The sequence below is a fragment of the Protopterus annectens genome, chromosome 11.part0 (assembly GCF_019279795.1).
Source record: "Protopterus annectens isolate FY-2018-M chromosome 11.part0, PAN1.0, whole genome shotgun sequence".
NCBI classification, from domain to species: Eukaryota; Metazoa; Chordata; order Ceratodontiformes; family Protopteridae; genus Protopterus; species Protopterus annectens.
In genome coordinates, this window is record NC_056745.1 from 527,384,672 (window position 1) to 527,406,611 (window position 21,940).

The 21,940-nt window shown below is 41.9% G+C and overlaps 1 protein-coding gene across 3 annotated transcripts in view; it reads right to left on the bottom strand.

The window, feature by feature from the left end:
* Positions 1 to 214: 214 nt before the first annotated feature.
* TBK1 (TANK binding kinase 1) overlaps positions 215 to 21,940 on the bottom strand; it is a 3,544,425-nt gene continuing 3,522,699 nt past the window's right edge. For all 3 annotated transcript variants that reach the window (XM_044088041.1, XM_044088040.1, XM_044088042.1), the window contains one exon: positions 215 to 405. In XM_044088041.1, the coding sequence (XP_043943976.1) occupies positions 354 to 405 (52 nt within the window). In that variant the 3' untranslated portion in view covers positions 215 to 353. The remainder of the gene's footprint in view (positions 406 to 21,940) is intronic.

Genomic DNA, 21,940 nt, shown 5'->3' on the forward strand with positions numbered 1-21,940 from the left:
ATCTCATATCTGTCGTAACCATAGTTACAACATGAAAACTGCCTACAGTAGCTTCAGATGAAGCAATTCACAGTAGTGACAAATCGCACAGCAAGCAGTTAACAATGATTCAGTCTTGTTTCCATTAATCACAACGTCTTAAGGCTGATGACAGGAGAAGCGAAACAGCAGTTTCATGAACATGCCACAACTGACTCAAACACCACAACAAAAATAAATGAAACCAGTTTACTTTAGATTATTATACAAAAAATACTTTTTTTAAGTCAAATCAAAAAGAAAAAACTGGAATGACTGTTAACATGTTTGAAATGAATATTCTCTGTTTCCTTTATTCAATTCCCTTTCAAAAGCTAGATGCAGTCGAAGTTTCGAATGCCACCATCTACAGTCAGTGCACCAAATCTATAAAACAAAAGTGATTAAGTTAGATATTTAAAGCACATTGCATTATACCATGACAATCATAATGACATTCCTGTAGTGGTTGCACTGCACAATTGATAAAAAGTGGTACATTCTGTGTAGATCCGCTGATATATTTAGTGAGGAGTAATGTTATTCAGAATCTTTAAGTAAACAAGGCCATTGCTCTAATGATAATGTAATTTTCTTATCCAACATAAATGTTAATACTCTGCAGTGAAAAATACCAGATCTCATAAAAATAAAAGAAATATTCAGTAACTGCAAAAAGAAAGTTATGTACTTACCAACACAATAGATTCATGTAGACTTATTTTCGTCCGGTTCAACATATGGGATGTCAAATCTGATCATAACCAACCTCAGCACCGAATTAGAAGCTTTCGTAGTTCCAGGGCTCTGACTCTTCCCCCACACAGAATTCCCTGTATTACACTCCAATACCTCTGATCGAGTTTGCTTTACAGACAAATGTGTATACCTATTAATGAAAAAAGGTAGTCTCTACATACAGAAAATAGAAATGGACTAGGTAAGATGATTAACATCATGTGACAGTACTGGTCACACACAATATTAATCATGGGCAGGATATACAGGGGATGTCACCCAATCATCTCAAAGCTAACCATACAAATGATCTGAAGAGGGGTGGAGGGATGGGAGGTTGAACTGGACAAAAATCAGACATGGGTCTATCATTATGACAAGTACATAACTTTTGTATCTAATGTTGTCTACTGCTGTCCAATTCAACAAATGGGACAGATTCCTAAGCTGTATCAAGGAAGGACATTCCTGAGAATAGTCGAGCCAAAGGAAGAGCAAGACCTGGATTGTACATCCAGTTTATAATAAGATACAAAGGTACGCACAGTGGATCAGGTCGCTGCTGCATAGAAGTTGTCAATTGGTAGTCTCTTAGAAAAGGCTACTGATGGAGCCACTGCTATGGTTGAGTGGGCCTTAGGTTTGGACTGTAACTGTAAACCCAATGATGCATATACAAATGAGATGCAATATGATAACCATCTGGACAGAGTAACTTTTGTAACAGCGTTTCCAAGTCTAGCATTAAAGTAGGCAACAAAAATTTATGAGATTTTCTTATTCCGGTGCAGAGAGAATCTAAGTTGGTTAGTTATGGATGCCACCTTTAGGATGAAGGATGGATTAATTCAGAATGAGACATGATCATTATGGAGAATAAATATGGAGGCTTACATGACACTGCCTGTAATTCTGAAATTCGTCTTTCGAAGGTAGTAGTGACTAAGAAAACTGTTTTCCAACTCAAAAACATAATATCTACAGTAGCCATAGTTTCAAATGGTGGCCAAGTTAGGGCCTTGAGCATAATCGTAATATCCAATAAAGGTATTGGATCTCTAATGGGGGAACGCAGCAGAAAGGTTTCTCTAAGAAAGGCTTTTGAAATTTTTAAGTAAGCCAAATAAGCATCATTTGTACAGTATGAAAGTTGGAAATTGCTGCTATCTGAACTCTAATGGTAGAATAGCTAGATCCTTAATGAAAGAGTTCATCTAGAAATTCCAACACTGCTGGAATGAGAACAGAGAAAGGGTCCAAAGCCTTGGCTGTAGCCCTAAAAGAAAACATTTTCCATTTACTGTTTGTTTTTGTAGTAGATTTCTGGGAGGTTGTTATTATATCAACAGCAGAACTGGGAAGCCTGGCATTTCTGGCTACAGTCAAAATTGCAGGAACCAAGGGATTAGTTTCATGGTATTCTGATCCAGTGGAGGCAGTCCAGATAGGTGACAAAGAAGACCTGGATAATAATCAAACATCCATGGTATATTTACTAGTAGAGGCCACAGAAAGGGGAACCATGTTTGTTGGGCCCAAAAGGGGACAATGAGGATTACTCTGGCCTTGCTCTGTCTGGCTTTCTGAATGAATGTGATCATGAGGGGTAAATGGGGAAAGGCGTACAGCAGCCCAGCGGACCAACTGTGGACTTGAGCATCCCTTGGTGATTGACCCTGTGGAGGGACCAGTGCAAAGTAACTGCTGCACTTGTTGCTCAGGTTGGAGGCAAATAGATCACAGCAAGGTTGGCCCCAGTGGCTGAAAATTAGCGTTGCCACTGATGGATTTAGGAACTACTCATGAGTTCTGCTCAGTCTGTCATCCCTGAATGTGTGTTACTATCAAAAAAATGGTGTAGAGACATTGTCCATTGCCAAACCCTAATGGTCTCACGACACAGGGGATAAGAACAGGTTCTTCCTTGTATGTTGATTTACCATACTACAGCCAAACTGCCTGACAGTATGGAAATCATACCCTTAAGAAGGTCATCCTCAAAAGCCTGCAGTGCAAGGAGGACTACTCTCTTCTTCAAGACACTGATGTGAGGTCTCCTTTGTTACTGAAGGTCAGGAAATCCACCACATGATGTGCTGTCTACAAATTACTGTAAGACAATTTCTGTACTACAAATGATGAGTCTTCTGGAAACAGTAAACTGCAAGTGTCCACTGGAGAATTCACATGTGGGAATGAGCCGTGGGAACCATTAATACGGAAGATGCCATGAGACCTAGCAGTTGTAGTATCAATTGTGCTATAGGGTGGCGATGATGTAAAACCTGGATGGCTGTTTAATGTAGAGAAGAAACACTGTGTTGTGGAAGTCTGACAATTTGAAGAGTGGTATTGAAGTGGCATCTGATAAATTCTATCAGTTGTGTTGGAAGTAACTGACACTTGTGAAAATTCACTGATATGCCTAAATCCAGCAAACACTGGAGAAGAAGGTCCAGATGGCATACCAGAAGATGCCTGGATGTAGCAGTTAGAAGCCAATCATCTAGACAGAGGAAAACCTGGATCCCAAGCAGGCACAACTATGCCACCACCACCACCGCCATTATCTTGGTAATGGCAGGATCCTGAACTGAAAGTCTCTCTAAGCCAGAAATGGAGAAATCTCCTGGATTGCTTCTCTATTTTAACATGACAGTAAGCATTCTGGAGATCTATTGAACACATCCAATTGTCCTTCCTCAGAAGAGGCAAAATGAACTGAATTGTGGAACATCCAGAATTTTGCCTGTTTCATGAACTGGTTGAGGATGACTGAGATACAAAACTGGTCTTAGGTCCCCCATTTCTTTGGAACTAAAAAGAACCCTGAGAAGAATCCATATCTTAGTTGATCTTTGGGGACTCTTTTTCTTGCAGCTTGGAAACCTCTAGTGCTGCTGGCTCCGATTGACTGAGTAAAATGCTGGAAATTACTTTCTTCTTTACTGGAGGACAAGAAAAGGAAACCGAATAGCCTCTGGATATTAAATATTGCAACTACTTGTCTCTTGTTAATTCCAGCCGGGCATGGGAGTTCATAGATAAGTGTCCCCACCTCCAACTGCCTTCAAACTGCAGCAGTCAGGCACACTTTCCGGGATGTTGATAGGGCCTCTCAAAAAATGGATCATGGAAGCCCTGATTGTATGATCTGCCTCTGTCTCTTGGGAGACATCTGCTAGCATTACCTTCACCTCTGCCACGTGGAGGTCTATCTCCAGGGTGATCCTGGTAAGACTCGGTGACTTGTGAAACTACATCTGTTTTCCTGCTGTCTGATTCCTCGAGTAGGACCTTTGAGGTGCAGAAAAACGAATGCCTACTGCAGAGGGAGTCTTGCCATACTGTTCACTCCTAGTCAAGGTATCTTTAACTTTGGGGCCAAAATGTGTGGAACCATCATAAAAGGCATTGATGAAAGAAGTGTTAAAGCCTTCTGCAAACTCACAAAAACACATCCACACATGTAATACCTGTGCCTGTCACTCTAGTTATCAGCTGCACTGGAAATGAGACGCATGGCTACATTCGAAGTTGACTGCAGAGTTGAAAGCTGGCAGTACACAGACTTTTGAACATCCACTAGCATAACTCCAAAAAGAGACTTGGAATCTCTTTGGTCAAGTCCCTCTGAAACCTGATAGTTTAGTGACCCAAGTGCAAAGGTTGCAGATGAGTATGTCCATTTCCCAAATCTGTCCAATGGCCTAGACTCCCCGTTAGAGGGATGGATAGAGGAACTCTCCTGAGATAATTCTTTATTTGCGGCTGCTACTTCAACCATGGCATCCACTAAGGGGACCTTTACCCCAGTGCTTTTGTCCTTAGGAGCTTGTAAGATTCCATCCGGCTTTTTTGGAATGGGCTCTACCACATCAGGATCCTTCCAACCCACTGCGTCATAAGATCAACCAAAGGATTAATGGGTAGTATCTCTCAAGATGAAGCTGAGTTGGAACCAAAGGCCTCTAGATATACAGATTCATAAGGACAGGGATCTTTGGTGGACCAACACCCTCTCTGTTTTACAAGTTCTAAAATTTCACTAACGGTAATATCCTCTAAGGGAGACCTGGGTGAACCCTCGCCTTCATCCAAATTTGTATCTTCCATGACCGACTCCTGGAAGAAGTCTATGTGCTTTTGCTTGCACGTTCATTTCTTGTGAACTGACTCTGTTGGGGAGACAGAAGGTTCAGAATTGGACTGGGAGCAAGTGGTTCCAGAAGGCTGTGGTGTTGACTGCCCCTGTCTGGTAGGATGAGGGAAAAGTGGAGTTACAGGATCCAGCTGGGGTTTGGGTGGAACCGAGCTATGAGAAAGTGCCTTCTGTTTGGATATGCCCAAAACCCTTTCAACTACCTTGAAAAAAGAAGCTGCTACTGGAGCCAAGGATACCTCTAGATCCAAGGAAGCAGGATAAACTCTGACTCCTGGCATTCCTGGCCCCAAGGAAGACCTTGGACACAAGCTGTCTATTGCTGAGGCTCCTAAGGAAAGAGATGGCTCTGAAAATCTTGGTGTTGAACTCTACCTCCGATGGTCAGCACCAACACTGTGTCTCTGAATCCCTTCCCAATCCAAGGGCATCACAGTCAAGAGGAATAGGGAGACTGTCAAAGTTGATGTCAAAGGGACTGCCAGCACTAAAGGAGCCGCTTTGGAATCAGTCTGATCCAGTGCCGTCAGAGTCAGAGAAAAGACCACAACAAGCAGAAGGAGTGGAGGAGCAGGATGACCAAAAGTCGATACATTCCCAGGGGATGGTACTGACAAAACCACAAGTTGAATCTGCGTCCTCAAAATTTTCCTTATCATCCTTTTGACGTACTCTGTCAAGTTCCGAGATGATCGGGTAGCCACTGAAGAAGTTCTTGAATATCTTTTCTCTTGTACGATTGGAAAATGCAGTTTGGGGTTTACTGGTTCTAGTGAAAACTGGGGCCGAAGGGAGGAGGGTCAGGACTGGGAAGCTGTTGGTTGCGATCCCTTAGCTGACTTAAGTGCGGGTCTGACTGGAAATGATGGATCTGAAGACCTTTTAGGAATACGATGACTTGTCCTTTTCCTTTTCTTCAGGTTAACTCTTTTCTTTGTCTTTCTCCTTATCTGAAACCTTGTACAAGGATCAAGCTCTGTCTAGCTTTTTAGCAGTTGAGTAAGATGACATAGCCCTGTCTGTAGAGGGAGAAGTCCCTTCACCACCAATTTGTCTTGATGAGCTTGTAAAGCTCTGATCTGGCGGATGCAAACAAAGTGCATTGTGTGTCCAAATAGGTGGCACCCATACAATAAACGTAAAGTGTGAGGATCCTGAGAGGGTAATCTATGGCCACACTTTGAACATTTCTTAAAGGGTTGTGACTCAGCCATGAACACACCTGGAGGAGAATATAAACACTAACCTAAAATATAATAATATATTACCAAAACGTACCATATAATATATTTCTGTGCTCTTAACAGTAAGAATGGAAAAACATTAAAGCCAACAGTATTCAAAAGTAGAAACATTAAGTTAGAAAAAGGACTAAACTACATTAACGTACTGCTAAGCTATGATGAAAAACTAATGCTAAAGCTAGAGGAAAACAAGTCTCCCAGTAGAGGAGGAGGAGGAGTAAGATATGTTATTTAATGGAGCTCAGGTAGTTTGCATTGTAACTTCCACTGGGCGGAGCCTAAGTCTTCTGATACAATCAAATTATGTCCTCACATTGGAAACAAATATACATATCTCAGGAACCATAGTGTTTATCAAAAAAGTATAAATGGCAAACCCTTCAACACAAACTATTTTTATTTTTTTTTTATAGTGGTAGTACTCTTTAGGTTCTAGGTATTAAACAGAATTTTACTAGTCACAGTAAACACTAAGTATTACATTTGTCATATTTTGTAAACAACTTACAATATCTCAGCAATCACTCAACTTAATACACATACTGTCAGCAGCATTTTATTCATCTAGGTGAGAGCTGCGTGTGCACCTTGACTGTAAGTTTATGGACTATGTGCTTATTTTTGCCATTTATTCTGTTTTCATGATTCATTTTTGCTGAAATACTGCTTAAACTATATGTGCTTGTTTAAATGAGACTTGCCATAATGCATCATCTGTGTTTGCTTGTATTTTATTTGTATTGTATTTAAAGATTGCCTCTTCTGAATATATTTATCTGTGAAACCCATGTTTAAGGACTGCTAAACCAAATGGTGCCTCCAAGGCTGTAGTACAATGTTTTTCCACTGTTAGGAACTAAGAAGTGAATCAGGCTAACCTACATGCCTACTCCATGTCAGGAGTCTTATATTTATCACTACCTACAGTGTACAACACAACTAGCCCTCTTTATGTAACTATCCATCAAACAGAAAGTGTCTAAACACTATCTGCTGTACTTGCCTCGCTCATTGAGTGCATGCTAAACGCACAGGCAGCAACTGGCCCCAGAGTTTTTGTCTCCCTGAATACTGTAAGGGACTTCTTACCATATAGGGATCTAAATTGCATTCATGGGCCATAGTCCATAGCTGACTTGAAGGCTCAGTGTCTGTTATTCTAAAAGTGTATTAGTTCTGATTAAGCACTTGGGCTCCAGGCCAGTTATTTTACATTAATAAGGTTTGTGGTCTGCACTCTTGTGGGAGGAGAGACTAGTTTCTGCCCTTCTGAGCTGGGAATTTCTGGCCAAAGGCTTACTGTGCCTGCTTATTTTAACTGTTTTTCTGATATTGGTGCACCTTGTCTGTTGTAGCATAGACTAGATTCAGGCCTGCTGAATCTAGCTTTGTTTGAATAACTTGAGCACTGATCCAGGCCATCTTTTTTGCAGAAGGTTCCCCTGCACCCTAGTGGCAGGAGTGTGCTGTTAGAACTTGTCTGATTGAAGACTAATGGAACAGGGCTCATTTTTGAGCTTCTTTAAATTGAGTAATTTGTTTAAATCAGTTTGCTCGTTTTCTTTTTTTATATAAAAAATATTGCACTTTATTCATTTACTTTTACTGAAATTGTGTTTCATCCCACTTTATTACCTTATTTTGCTTGTGCTTCTTCTTAAAAGTACTCAATTGTATTATTCTGCTGCAGTTATTACTGCTTTGTAGTAGCCCGATTCAACTGAAAAAGAAGTTATGTCTTACCATAACGTTCCATCTGTATTGCTGATTCTCGTTCAGTCATTACGCATGGATATCGGTTCCGAGCACGGAACCGAGCCGGCCATTTTCCAAGCTCGCATCAGCTTCAAACTCTCGAGCTAAACTCTTACCCACAATCCCCCTCTCCGTTACCTCAGATTGAGTTTGCAAGTTGTTAGAAAAATATGTATTAATGTATATGTTTAGTGCTTATTAGAAGCTAAAAGGGTTAACACATTTTATTCTATTTTATGTACAGCTTAGTTTTGCATGAAACTACAAGATGCTTTCTGACCTAATATTTGCTAGCACAGCAAAATTCATATTTATGCCTTTTGGAAATTTACTGAGAAGCAGGTGATTATCTGCTAGGTCAGGAAAATAATGAATAGAACAATACTGTTTTCTATAATGTTATTGAACTTGGACAATCAGCTCTGTTCGTGTTATGAGAACATGCACAGCTGCAGAAAAGATAGATACAGTTGAACAAAGACTGCTTGAAGAAATGAACTATAATCTGTGCTTGCTTTGTGCTCGAATTAGCCATAGTACCTTGAATGGTAACATCATATAGTGAGAAGTTGTATCTAACCGGTGGTCTCCAAGGCCACATTGTTTTTCTTAGGAAGTTTTTTTATAAACTTGATATGCCAGCAGAAAATCATGGACAAACAGCTGCTATGAAATAATATTGTAAGAACTTGTGATTTATTACGTCAGCTTAGTAGGCAATGTCTTGTAAGAAATGTATAAGAATGGCTTCACTTCCTGATTCTAGTTGGACAAAATCTGTATTAGCACGTTTATGTCTCCTTGCTGCAAGATTAAAGTGCCTTAACCTGAACCTGCCATGTGTTGATCTTTTTGAAGTTGTTTTTCCGTTGCCAGATTGGTCCTTTGGACCGGAAACTTTCACTTCGCCTCAGGTCAGATGGGCTAGGTGGCATGAAACCGTATGGGGAAGAGACCACATCGGTTCTTCTGCTCTGAAAGACCTCCGACTGAATTGTCGTTCAAAAGAGGCCTGCCACTGTTCTGATCTGCGACTGGAGGATGAGATAACGTTTTTTTCCTCGAATCGGACGATCAATCATGGAGGCTCAGGTAAGGTGAGATTTACCTTTTTTTTTCTGTTTTAGATCAGGGACTTGATTTGTATCATGTGTCAGGAGATTTGTCTTGTACAAGTCAGGGACAGGAAGATTGCAGTCTTGTCATAGATCAGGGAAACAGAATAGGGAGGCAGTTATTCTAGATAAACTGTGAAAAAGAGAAATCGTGGTACCACATAAAAATAAGAAGGGTTACGTAACATTTTAACAGTCAGAATAACATGGGAAATAAGTACACAAAAAGTTCCCAAGATCCACCGTTAACTGAAGATGCAAAATATATGCAATTACAGCGTGCCGACAATGTTAGTTACTATACAAAATGGGTTAATAAATATGAATTTGATGGCAAATTAGAAAAATCCTCACTTATTAAACTTGTCAAACAGCTTAAATCCGACGCAAAAGGTCAGGTAAAAAAGCAATGTCAATTAGCCATTCCTCAGGCACACAGGTGGATTGAGGAAGCAAACCGTAGGGAACAAAAAAGTAATAATTCAAAAGCTATGTTTCTAGATAAAGAGGACAATAATTTGGTAATAGCATCAGCCCCTCTGCTTCCCTTACCAGAATATAAAGTGAGTGGACAAGCTGGTCCACCTCTGCTATACCCGGCTGTCTCCGCGAAGCCAAGACCGTTTGTCAGAGATCCCGTCGAGACTAGGTCTCGAACACGTAACTTAACAGGGGATATTGAGTTATATCAAATGAACAAAAATTCACGAGCTATGACTGAAGGAGAGATATGTCCACTCATAGAAGTACCAAATCCTCAGGCAGGACAGGAAGGGCAGGACCCAACTCTCCTAGTATATAGACCATGGACACCGGAAGACATCCGGAAAGCTACAGAGGGAATTCCCCATCCAAAAGTTAATGTCAGAAAATTCTTAGAAGACTTACATGGCATGAGGTTAAGTTATCATTTAAATGGAGAAGAAGTAGAAAAAGTAGTTAGACAAATCGTAGGTCCAGATTGGCACATGATCAGTGGTAACTGGAATCCCCATGACGCAGAACACAAGCCACTCCCACATAGCAACGCAGAACTGGATAACAGAGTAAAAGGTCTTACAGACCGAATCTCTAAGAAATGGAAGCCTAGGGCAGACTGGACTTGCATTAATCAATGCATCCAACAAGAAGGTGAAACTGTTGACAGATATTATGCTAGATTATTAGAGTGTTTTAATAACCATTGTGGAATGCAGGTGCCTGAAGACCACACACATGATTCCCTGTATGAGCAGCAGCTAAAGAATGCATTTTTAAAAGACAGTATTTTGCCTATAAGCAGCTTTATTAAAAAGCACATGGTAGACCATCGTAATTACAGTCACTACTTGAATATGCTAGACATGCCGAAAGGCATTTTAACAGTAAAAAGAAAAAGAAAGCCCAAGTATTTTCTGTAGAAGATGGAGCAGAAGTTTATGTAGTACAGTCTGGGAAAAAGGGCAAGAAAAATGCCCAGGGAAACAAACAATCTGATAAGTGATCAGAGGAGTTTGAAGAGAGAAAGAAAACGGGTGAATGTTTTAAGTGCGGAAAAAAGGGACATTTAGCAAGGGATTGTAAGCAAAACAAGAAGGTAGCCATGGAAGATAAGGAGGGTGAGGACTGACTACATGATAGTCAAGAATCACTAGAAGGGAATAACCAAGAAAAGACAAATGCAAATGTGATACAGGGAGTAGAGAATGTGACAGAAGAAATACAGGAAGTGCAAGAAATCGCAGATAGTGAAGAAAGTGAAATTTTAGACTTAGCATTATTGAGCCTAGAGCTCTACTTAGTAGATACAAAACCGGAAGTTACGCTTCTGGTAGATGGGAGGGAAGTTAAATGTCTGTGTGACTCAGGGGCATCGCGGACCCTGATACATCCTTCCAAACTACCAGAAAATCACTCGATTACATATTAGTGAAAGCAGCTAATGGATAGCTGTATCGGGAGCCACTCTCTCATAACATAGCAATAACTGACCCTGTTTCAAGGATGACCTAGAAAAGCAAAATTGTTGTTTCTGCAAAATGCCCGGTAAACCTTTTGGGCAGAGGTCTTATGCAGATATTTGGCATAGCAGTAGTTCCAACTATGCAGGGTATGGAAGCACAGCGACAAATGGATACTTTTGTAGTGTGACCGGAGGGTGAAACATTTTATTGGTACAGCCAGGACTTGGTCATGACTGGTCCAGGGGCAGTAACCAAAGAGCTGATGAACGTAGCCATCAGTAAGTCCCCCTCCCTTGACACTGATAAACAGCATTTGTTGCACTGTACTCTGTATTATTGTAGCACACTAGGACCTGATAAAGAATATGAGCAAGAACTGTTTAGAAACCATGCAAACAGATTAGTATTACGTAATCTGTACTGGGACACAGAAGGAAACAGTGTAATTAGCTGTTCATTGCCCCAGGAATTCTTTGCACTCTATAAATCTAATCGATTACCACATATTAGTTTGACTAAGGACAAAAATGTGAAATGGGCAGACCTAGGGTAAAAAGTCACAAAGTGGGAAAAACAGACAGAGTTAGAACTGTCAGAACAGGGAGTACAGAAGCAGAAGTTAAATTGGATAACGCAGACACACCCAGCTGTACACTTGCAGTCTAGCAAGGACAGCTGATTAGCACTCTTACTAGAAGAGGAAGAGAATGCCTTACGGAGCATACCAGAAACTCTCTGGTCAACAGGGAAATCAGATGTAGGTCTAATTCGTACAGCAGGACCAGTTACTATCACACCAAAACCAGCATTTAGACCACAAAAGACACAGTATCCCTTAAGAAAAGATGCAGAAGTAGGAATCAAACCTATAATAGCAGCTTTACTTAAGGAAGGAGTACTGGTAGAATCTTCCTATTCACCATGTAGCACACCCTTATTTCCTGTCAGGAAAGCAAACGGACAATGGGGTATGGTCCAAGATTTGCAAGCTGTAAATAACGCAGTAATACCTAGAGCACCTACGGTGCCAGATCCACACACCCTATTGAATGATTTGAAGCCTCAACAGAAGTATTTTTCTGTGGTAGATATTAGCAATGCGTTCTTTTCGATACCGATACACCCTGACAGCCAACATTGGTTTGCATTCACATTTCAGGGGAAAAGGTATACATACACATGACTACCACAGGGATATTGTGAAAGTCCAACAATATTCTCACAAGAGATGGCAAGCAACTTGGCGGGATTTAGCCCACCAAGAGGCAGTCAGATTTTACTTTATGTAGACGACATCCTGCTGGCAGCCCCCACCCAGCAAGAATGCAGAGACGATACCATAGCATTATTACATTTTTAGCCACTCAAGGACATAAAGTAAACAAGAACATATTGCAGCTTTGGAGAAAGCAGGTTAAATACCTGGGATATGTAATATCCAAAGAAGGCAGAACATTAGATGAAGATAGGAAAATAGCAATTTTATAAGCACCCAAACCAACTACCAAGAAGGAAATGATGTCCTTCCTGGGTACGACTAATTTCTGTCGGAGTTGGATTCCAAACTATGCCTTGGAGTCTGCTCCACTGACCAACTTGATATACAAGAAGCCTATGGCAGCACAAGATTTATTACAATGGACACCAGAAGCAGAATCAGCTTTCTGCAAACTACAACAATTGATAGCATCCTCATTAGTTTCAGGATTACCAAACTATCATAAATGCTTTTTCCAAACTGTAGATTGTAAGCAAGGTTATATGACATCAGTGTTAACACAGCAACATGGGGACAAGCAACGCCCCATAGCTTACTATTCATCACAGCTGGACCCAGTGGCGCGATCTCTGCCCCACTGTGTACAAGCAGTAGTCGCAGCTGCAATGGCAGTACAGGCTTCAGCCTCAGTAGTGTTGTTACACCCTCTCACATTGAGAGTGCCTCATGCAGTCACGATTTTCCTGCAAGAAAAAGTAGCATATCTTTCTCCTGCTAGACATCTTTCCTGTATGACTATACTGTTGAGCCAACCTCATATGACAATCGATGTACAACTTTGAATCCGTCTACCTTGCTCCCAACCCCTGTGGACGGCACACCACACAGCTGCCTGCAGGAGATTGAGCAAAAGACACTACCTAGAAAAGATCTAACGGATGTTCCCTTGGATGATGCCGAGGTGACATATTATGTGGACAGCTCATGCAGAAGGGGTCCTACAGGGCAGAACCTAGTGGGGTATGCAGTAGTTTCTGATACTGAGATTTTAGAAGCAAAGTCTTTACCACACAACTTATCTGCACAAGCAGCAGAACTGATTGCCTTGACAAGGGCATGTACCTTGGCAAAGGGTAAATGTGTGAACATTTTTACTGACAGCCAGTACGCTTTTTCTACTGTACATGTTTTGTGCAACAGTGGAAGAATAGAGGAATGTTAACATCTACTGGTAAACTGATTAGTCATGCTCAGTTTATTTTAGATTTGTTAGAATCTATTCAGTTACCTCAGAAAGTAGCTATTTGTAAATGCGTAGCTCATACCAAGCAACAGGATAGGATTTCAAAAGGTAATGCGAGAGCTGATATAGCTGCAAAGCAGGCAGCTTCAGCTTCAGAAATATTTCTTTTGAGTGAGGAATTACAACCTTCTGAGATTTTAGATTTAGAAATGTTGAAAACAATGCAGACACTTACTACGAAAGTAGAAAAACAGAAATGGATAAAACGAGGAGCAATTCTTGAGAAAGGACTGTACATCTCCAAAGAAGGAAAATCGATTTTGCTGTCTAATTTGTTTAGATATGCAGCTTTGTTGAGCTATGGGCAGTGCCATGTCTCAACGGGGGGATGGTACAGTTAGTGAATCGAGTGTTCACAACATATGGATTTATAAACTACACAAAAAATTTTTGTGCGGCATGCCATGTTTGTAATAAGCATCATGCACAAGGGGCATTGAAGCCTAAGCTAGGGAGTTTCCATGCACCACCGTACCCGTTCCATACTGTCTGTATGGATTTCATAGAACTGAACAAATGCAAAAATAAGAAGTATTGTCTTGTCATTATAGATATGTTTTCCAAATGGGTGGAAGCTTTTCCGACCAAAAACCCAGATGCAGTTACTGTTGCAAAAATCCTCATTAGAGAAATTATTCCTAGATTTGGCATACTGGAAATGATCTACAGTAACAATGGCACACACTTTGTAAATCAAACTATACAACAGCTGAGCCGATATTTCGGAATTTCCTTGAAAAACCATTGTGCATACCATCCACAATCCGCAGGACTAGTAGAGAGGCATAATGGGGTTTTGAAAAGTAAACTTAGGAAATTAATTAGTGAGACACAAAAGAATTGGGTGTACTGCCTGCCTCTGGCACTGTTGAGCATGAGAACTGTTCCAAATGCAAAGGGGTTAACTCCTTTTGAAAAATTATTTGAGAGAGCATACTATATACCTCAGTGGAAACCTCTCATGCCTGCAGACCAGGAGGCTGACAGTTCACTCACAGAATATATGAGACGACTTCTAAGTAATAAACAACTTTTGCAGTTAAATTCTGTTTCAGATAAAGAACAAACCAGACTATTGGAAGCAGTAGTAGTTCCAGGCACATGGGTCTGGGTGAAAGTCATCAAAAACATGAAAAAGAAGAATTGGACATCACCGAAGTGGGAAGGGCCATACCAAGTGCTATTGTCAACACCCACTGCAGTCAAGATCGCAGAGCGAGCGTCCTGGATTCATCTGACACACTGTAAACTGGTTAAAAACTTTGAACTGGACAAAAAACTTGTTACTGTTACACAGGAACAAAATGACCAGATACGGAGCAAATAGAAATACAGAACAACCTCAGAAGTATTGCATGATCATTCTGTTAACTATACTGATAACAATAATCTTTTTGCTGTGGCCTTTCCTTTTTCCAGCCACACAAGCTGAACTGAAAAAACGTGATGCTTTACTCATAGACTGGCATCCAAACTTTAATACTTACCAAGCGATCAAACATGTGTATGCTGAGACTTTTAATGTTTCAAATTGTTGGGTTTGTACAGCTATACCAACAGCATATGGGGGATTATTAATGACTGCTGTCCCCCTAGGGGTCAATGAGACCTGGGAAAATTTGATTTTTGATACTACGACTATGAAATTACAAGACAAAATAGCATTGTACCTGCCTGTTACACAAAAGGGAATTGTATGTTTTTACAAAAATGATACTGTTCAGGTGGGTTGAAGCAATTGTAATGTGACTGTTCCTTACAAATGTTATAGCAAAGCTAATAATGCAGGTTCCATTTGTGATACAAACTATGACTCGTTTCTTGAATCAATGCACAAAACAGTTAATGAAGTACAACATAATCCTGTTCTTTTTAAGCAACTATCTATCATTGATAGAAAAATGTTTCATGCAGGGCAAGTATATATTAATACTAAAGTAGAGGACTGTTATTTTGTGTGTGGGAAAAAGGCATACAAATGGTTACCTGAGAATTGGTCCGGCAGTTGTTTTTTGGGTTACCTGGTTCCGGCCATACGACACACTGTAGTTTTGCCTCAGGGAAGATTTTGAAATGTCAGAGAGGTTTCCAAGAAACCTGGAAATCCAATCAAGAAACCTGAGAATCCAGTGGGATGAATCGAAGCAGGTTGGAGAAACCATAACTCCGTAAAAAACAAAGATAAACTGACACACATGGACTTGAGTGACACATTTATATCGTGGGCAGGTATAGCCCCCTGCATATGGCATAGTAAAATCGATTTGGGAGCTGAGAAAACTGTCCAAACTTCTCAAAGTAATGAGCAATGTAACTTTTTCTGCTCTCGAATTGGTAACTGATAAACTGAACGCTATGAGAACTGTGGTGCTTCAAAACTGCATGGCTCTCAACTTCACCCTAGTGGCGAAAGGCGGTACTTGCACTTTAATAAAAGAGGAGTGCTGTTCACATATTCCTGACAAACAGCATGAGATAAACGACCACCTCGAGGTAATTCAGCAAGTGTTGGCCATGACAAAACCAGGCCCAAACCCACTGATGGATTTTTTCCAGAATTTGTTTGGGGGGGTGGGGTACCATCCTAATGAACATCCTGATTGCCATTCGTGTGGGATTACTCCTATTAGGAGTGTGTGTTTCTTGTGGTATTCCCTGCATGAAAAGATTAATTAAAAATTTTATAGACATGTCAGTTTCTAAGACTTTGTATCAAAGTACTGAATTTGAAGAACTGTTGAAAAATGAAACACTTTCATAAGTTTAAACTGAATGACTCTCTTAACTGCAAATTCTGAACGGAACAGGTTAGGAGAAGAAGCAAACTGTTTATGCTTTTGAATATAGAATAAAAAGTATTAACAGGGGGGAAATGTTAGAAAAATATGTATTAATGTATATGTTTAGTGCTTATTAGAAGCTAAAAGGGTTAACATTTCATTCTATTTTATGTACAGCTTAGTTTTGTATGAAACTACGAGATGCTTTCTGAAACTGCAAGATGCTCTCTGACCTAGTATTTGCTAGCACAGCAAAATTCATGTTTATGCCTTTTGGAAATTTACTGAGAAGCAGGTGATTATCTGCTAGGTCAGGAAAATAATGAATAGAACAATACTGTTTTCTATAATATTATTGAACTTGGACAATCAGCTCTGTTCGTGTTATGAGAACATGCACAACTGCAGAAAAGATAGATACAGTTGAACAAAGACTGCTTGAAGAAATGAACTATAATCTGCGCTTGCTTTGTGCTCTTATTAGCCATAGTACCTTGAATGGTAACATCATATAGTGAGAAGTTGTATCTAACCAGTGGTCTCCAAGGCCATGTTGTTTTTCTTAGGAAGTTTTTTTATAAACTTGATATGCCAGCAGAAAATCATGGACAAACAGCTGCTATGAAATAATATTGTAAGAACTTGTGATTTATTACGTCAGTTTAGTAGGCAATGTCTTGTAATAAATGTATAAGAATGGCTTCACTTCCTGATTCTAGTTAGACAAACTCTGTATTGGCACGTTTTTGTCTCCTTGCTGCAAGATTAAAGTGCCTTAACCTGAACCTGCCGTGTGTTGATCTTTTTGAAGTTGTTTTTCCGTTGACACAAGTCAAAGAAGGTAGAGGCTACCTCTGGTCAAATAACCTAAGAGAACCAGATGGTGCGATCCACTAGAAACCACAGGAGGGGGAAGGAGAGGGTCATAATGACTGAGCAAGGATCAACAATACAGATGGAATGTTATGGTAAGACATAACTTCTTTATCTGATTTTGTTAATCCTTGTTCATTCCTTACGCATGGGACAGAGTCCCCAGCTACCTCTATTACTGGGAGGCTCTCATGGAAGGACATTCCTGAGCACCATAGAACCGAAAGATGCTCTTCCCCTGGAGGCCAAATCCAATTTGTAATGATTGATGAAGGTATGAGGCATAGCCCAAGTTGCAGCTGCACAGATGTCATGTAAAGAAGCTCTGGCATGGAAGGCAGCAGAAGTTGCCACCGACCTTGCTGAATGAGCTTTAATGGTAGTAGGCAACGATATATTACGTTGTGTATAAATAAAGGTCACACAGTTCTTCAACCATCTAGCTAATGTGTGCTTAGCAACAGCAGATCCTAATCTAGGTCCAGAAAAGGCCAAAAATAACTGGTCAGATTTACGAAAGGGTTTAGTCCTGTTTAAGTAAAAATGGATTTGCCTGTGTATATCTAGGGTATGTAGGCAATATTCTCCTCTGTTTGAATGATTGGGAAAGAAAACTGGCAATTCAATGGCTTGATTAATGGACATTTCAGAGATCACTTTAGGCAGAAATGACGGATTAGTTCTCAGAGACACTCTATCTCTATGAAAAATCAAGTATGGACTCTTGATACATAAAGCATGAAGTTCAGAAATACGTCTGGCAGAAGTAATAGTGACCAAAAACAAGGTTTTCCATGACAAATACTTGAGGTCGCAAGAAGAGGCTGGTTCGAAAGGTGACATTGTCAGAGCTTGTAGAACTAATGATAAATCCCATGGTTGAATAGGTTCTCTAGAAGGTGGCTTCAGATGATTCACTCCTTTTATGAAGGTCTTGCACAGTTTGAGAGACATAAGAGAGGAAATCTTGGACACCCTCATGAAAATTAGAAATTGCAGCCAAATGAACTCTAATGGTACAGGCCGATAGACTCGATTGAAACAGGTCGGCCAGATAGTCTAGTATTATCGACACTGGTGTTGAAAAGGGGTCTACTTGTTTATCTTTCAGCCAACAGGTTAATCTTTTCCACTTGCTCAGATACGTAATTCTAGTGGAAGACGTATGAGAAGCAATGAGAATATCACGTACTGGTAAAGAAAGATCATTCTGCCTGGCAATCATGAGAATTGGAGTAGCCAAGCCTTGAGCTTCTGTGGGTGTGAGATCAACTCCGGAGTTGGATGGAGAATCCATGGTCGATCTAGTAGGTGAGGCCAAAGGAAGTGGAACCAAATCTGTCGAGGCCAATACGGTGTTATGAGGATCACCTTGCTCTTCAACCGACAGGCTTTCTTCAGAAACTGTGGAATGAGGGGAAAGGGTGGAAATGCGTAAAGAAGACCCGAGGGCCAATCTTGGACTAGAGCATCCCTGGGTGACTGTCCTGGTGGGGGAATCAGGGTGAAGTACTTGCTGCATTTGTAGTTGGTCGGGGATGCAAAGAGGTCGCAGCAAGGATGGCCCCAGCGGTGGAAGATCTCTGCTGCTATCAAGGGATTCAGGGACCACTCATGATGTTGAAGAATGCACCTGCTGAATCTGTCTGCTATCACACTGGAACTCCCGGGAATGTATGTTGCTAGAAGAAAACGGTTGGTAGCCATCGCCCATTGCCATATCCTCACAGCCTCTCGACAAAGGGGGTAAGATTTGGTTCCACCTTGCTTGTTGATGTACCAGACTACCGCCATGTTGTCTGATTGAATCGTAATTGTCCCAGATGGCAGCAGGGGATGGAATGCTTGCAACACCAGAAGCACCGCCCTCCGCTCTAGAACATTTATATGCAGATGGGCCTCCAGTTCGGACCAAGTGCCTTGGGCTGTCTGTCCATGACATAGCCCCCAACCCCATCAGGGAGGCGTCCATGGTCACTGTGGCCTTGGTGGGAGAAGGGGCAAGACCATTGTGAGAGATTGTGTGTCATCCACCAATTTAAATCCTGTTTGCACCTGTGGGTTACTCGAATCATGGCTAAAAGAGGATGCTGAAAAGGATACCATTGGGTGAGCAGTAGCCATTGTAGAAGCCTCATGTGAAATCTGGCAAGGGGAACAATGGTGATGGAGGCTGCCATGGAACCCAACAGCTGTAGAACCAAGTGAGCCATGGATTTTTCCTTTGAAAGGATTGGAATTAGTTGTTGCTTTATCCTTAGAATTCTGTACTCTGGAATAGCAGCTCTGCAGTTTTTTGTGTCCAAGATAACCCCTTTGAATTCTGTTGACTCAGATGGGGTGAGATTGGATTTCTGCCAGTGTATGGTTATGCCCAGTCTTTGAACAGCAAGGAGTGAGCATGCCAGGGCTTTTTCCAGTAGATGTCTGGTGGGGATGGAAATGAGCCAGTCGTCTAGGTATGGAAACACCTGGAATCCTTGAAGTCGCAAGTGAGCTGTGACAACTGCCATGCACTTTGTGAACACTCTGGGGGCTGTAGAGAGTCCGAAGGGCAGTACTCTGAACTGGTAGTGACTGGCTCCCGCATGGAAGCACAGAAATCTTCTTGATGGCCTGTCCACCTTTATGTGGTAGTATGCATCTTGAAGATCTATAGAGCACATCCAATCGTCTTTTTCCAAAAGTGAGAGGATAAACTATATTGTGATCGTCCGGAATTTTTGTACACTCACAAACTTGTTCAATACACTGAGATCCAAAATTGGTCTCCAGTCCCTGGTTTTCTTTGGCACCAAAAATAGTCTTGAGTAGAATCCGGATCCTATCTGGTCTGGAGGGACTATTTGGATGACTGTCTTTCTTAGCGGCTTTTCTATCTCTAGTGCTGCTTCTTCCCTTTGACTGGATGGAATGTTGCGAAGATTTTTTGAAGGGATGGGACAAAGATAGAAGGGGATATGATAACTTCTGGTTATAATCCTTTGTACCCAGGAATCGGTGGTGATGGTTAGCCAGGCAAGAAGGGTACAAGGAGAAATGTACCCCAACCACCTCCAGAGGAAAGGAGTTGGGCCGCTTTTCAGGAGCGCTGGTAGGATTGACCAGGGAAAGAATCCCTGGAACCCTGGTTACACGGACCCCCTCTGCCCTGAAAGGAGCGTCTTTCCTGTGAGTTTCCCCCTCTGCCTCTGGTGGAGAACTCAGCCTATGTGTCACAGAAAAGACCCTGAGATTTCTTGAACCATATCTTCACACTCTTTTGGTTTTTGGAGAAAGCACATTGAGGGGAAGAATAACAGACACCTATGGCAGAAAGGGTCTTACTGTCCTGTTCACATCTGGCCAGTGTGCTTTTAACTTTGGGCCCAAACGAGGAGGCCTCAATGGGGGCATTAAGAAAAGAAGACTTAAAGGGTTCCGCGAAGTTGCACAAGCGCATCAAGGCATGTCGTCTCAAGACCGCAGATGAACCCGCTGCTCTAGCTGCTCCTTCTGATGCGTGAGATATCAGTCACATAGAGGAGTTAGATATAGATTCAATGGTGGCCAGCTGAGAGGTCACTTTGTCAAGGACCTCATCAGACATGGCACCAGCCAAGGTTTCAGAGAGCTCAGAAACCAGATCCCTTTGAAGCCTGGTAAAATGTGTCATATAATTCAGGGACCTGATAGCAAAGGTCACTGAAGCAAAGGTGTGCTTCCCTATACTGTCCAGGGCCCGGGACTCTTTGATAGGTGGATGGACAGTCTGGCTTTCTTCTTCTGCCAGATCCTTTTTTGTTGCGGCCGCCACCACCTAAGCATCCGCAGGAAGACCTTTGGATCAATGGGGATCCGAAGCAGAAGGGGACAAGATCTTATCTGGCCTCCGGGGAATAGCTTCGACAGTATCAGGAGCCTTCCAAGCACACTGCACGATGAGCTGGACAAGTTCATCGGCAGGTGGAGTAACCCAGGAGGTGGGCCGGGTGCGAAAAGCCTGCAGGAACACAGATTCCTCAGAGGTTGGATTAGAGGACTGCCAGTCACCTCTCTGTTTCAGGATTTCGAGGATATCACCAAAGGGGATCCTTCCCCCTCATCGAAATCTGCGTCTTCAGTGAGGGACTCCTCTGTGGAGTCCATGTGCTTCCTCTTACACAAACTTTTCCGGTGGACCTCCTCAGCGGGAGAAGCTGGAGAAGACAGCGGAAAAGGGGATTCCTGAGGGAATATGTCTTGTGGCCCTTGCACCCGGTGTCCGCTAGATGCGACTTGTGAAACCAGTGTACCAAAGGAGGGCGGAGGTATAGACAGTCCGGTATCACCAGCAACAGCGAAAGCCTTCTCCATCAGTTGGAAAGCTGGTCCACCCGAAGAGGAGTGTGTGTCTAGGACAGGGGTCACCCCTCCCCCAAGTGGCTCAGCCTGCCGACCCGGAGTCCCTGGATGGCTGTGGAGCAGCAAGCTATGCGTGTCACAGCTGACATCCTGGGTCATAGCAAAACTTTCCTGTCACGAAAGCAACTCCGGTTCCTTAGTGAGTTCCATAAAGGGAACCACAGAAGGGGAAAACTGTGCTATATCCATAGACTTCAAAGGCAATGAAGGAGGAGAATAAGGAAGGGTCTTTGGAGATGGGTGATCACCTCCCAAGGAAAGATAGTTCCTGAGGGGTGGGATACCTCTGGCCAAGAGTACCTGATCCACAAGATGCAACACATCATGTTCGGAAAGGCTTCTAGTGGACCTCACGGAGACTGAGGGAGAAACAGGCCTGTCCACATAAGAGGCAGACTCAGTGCCCA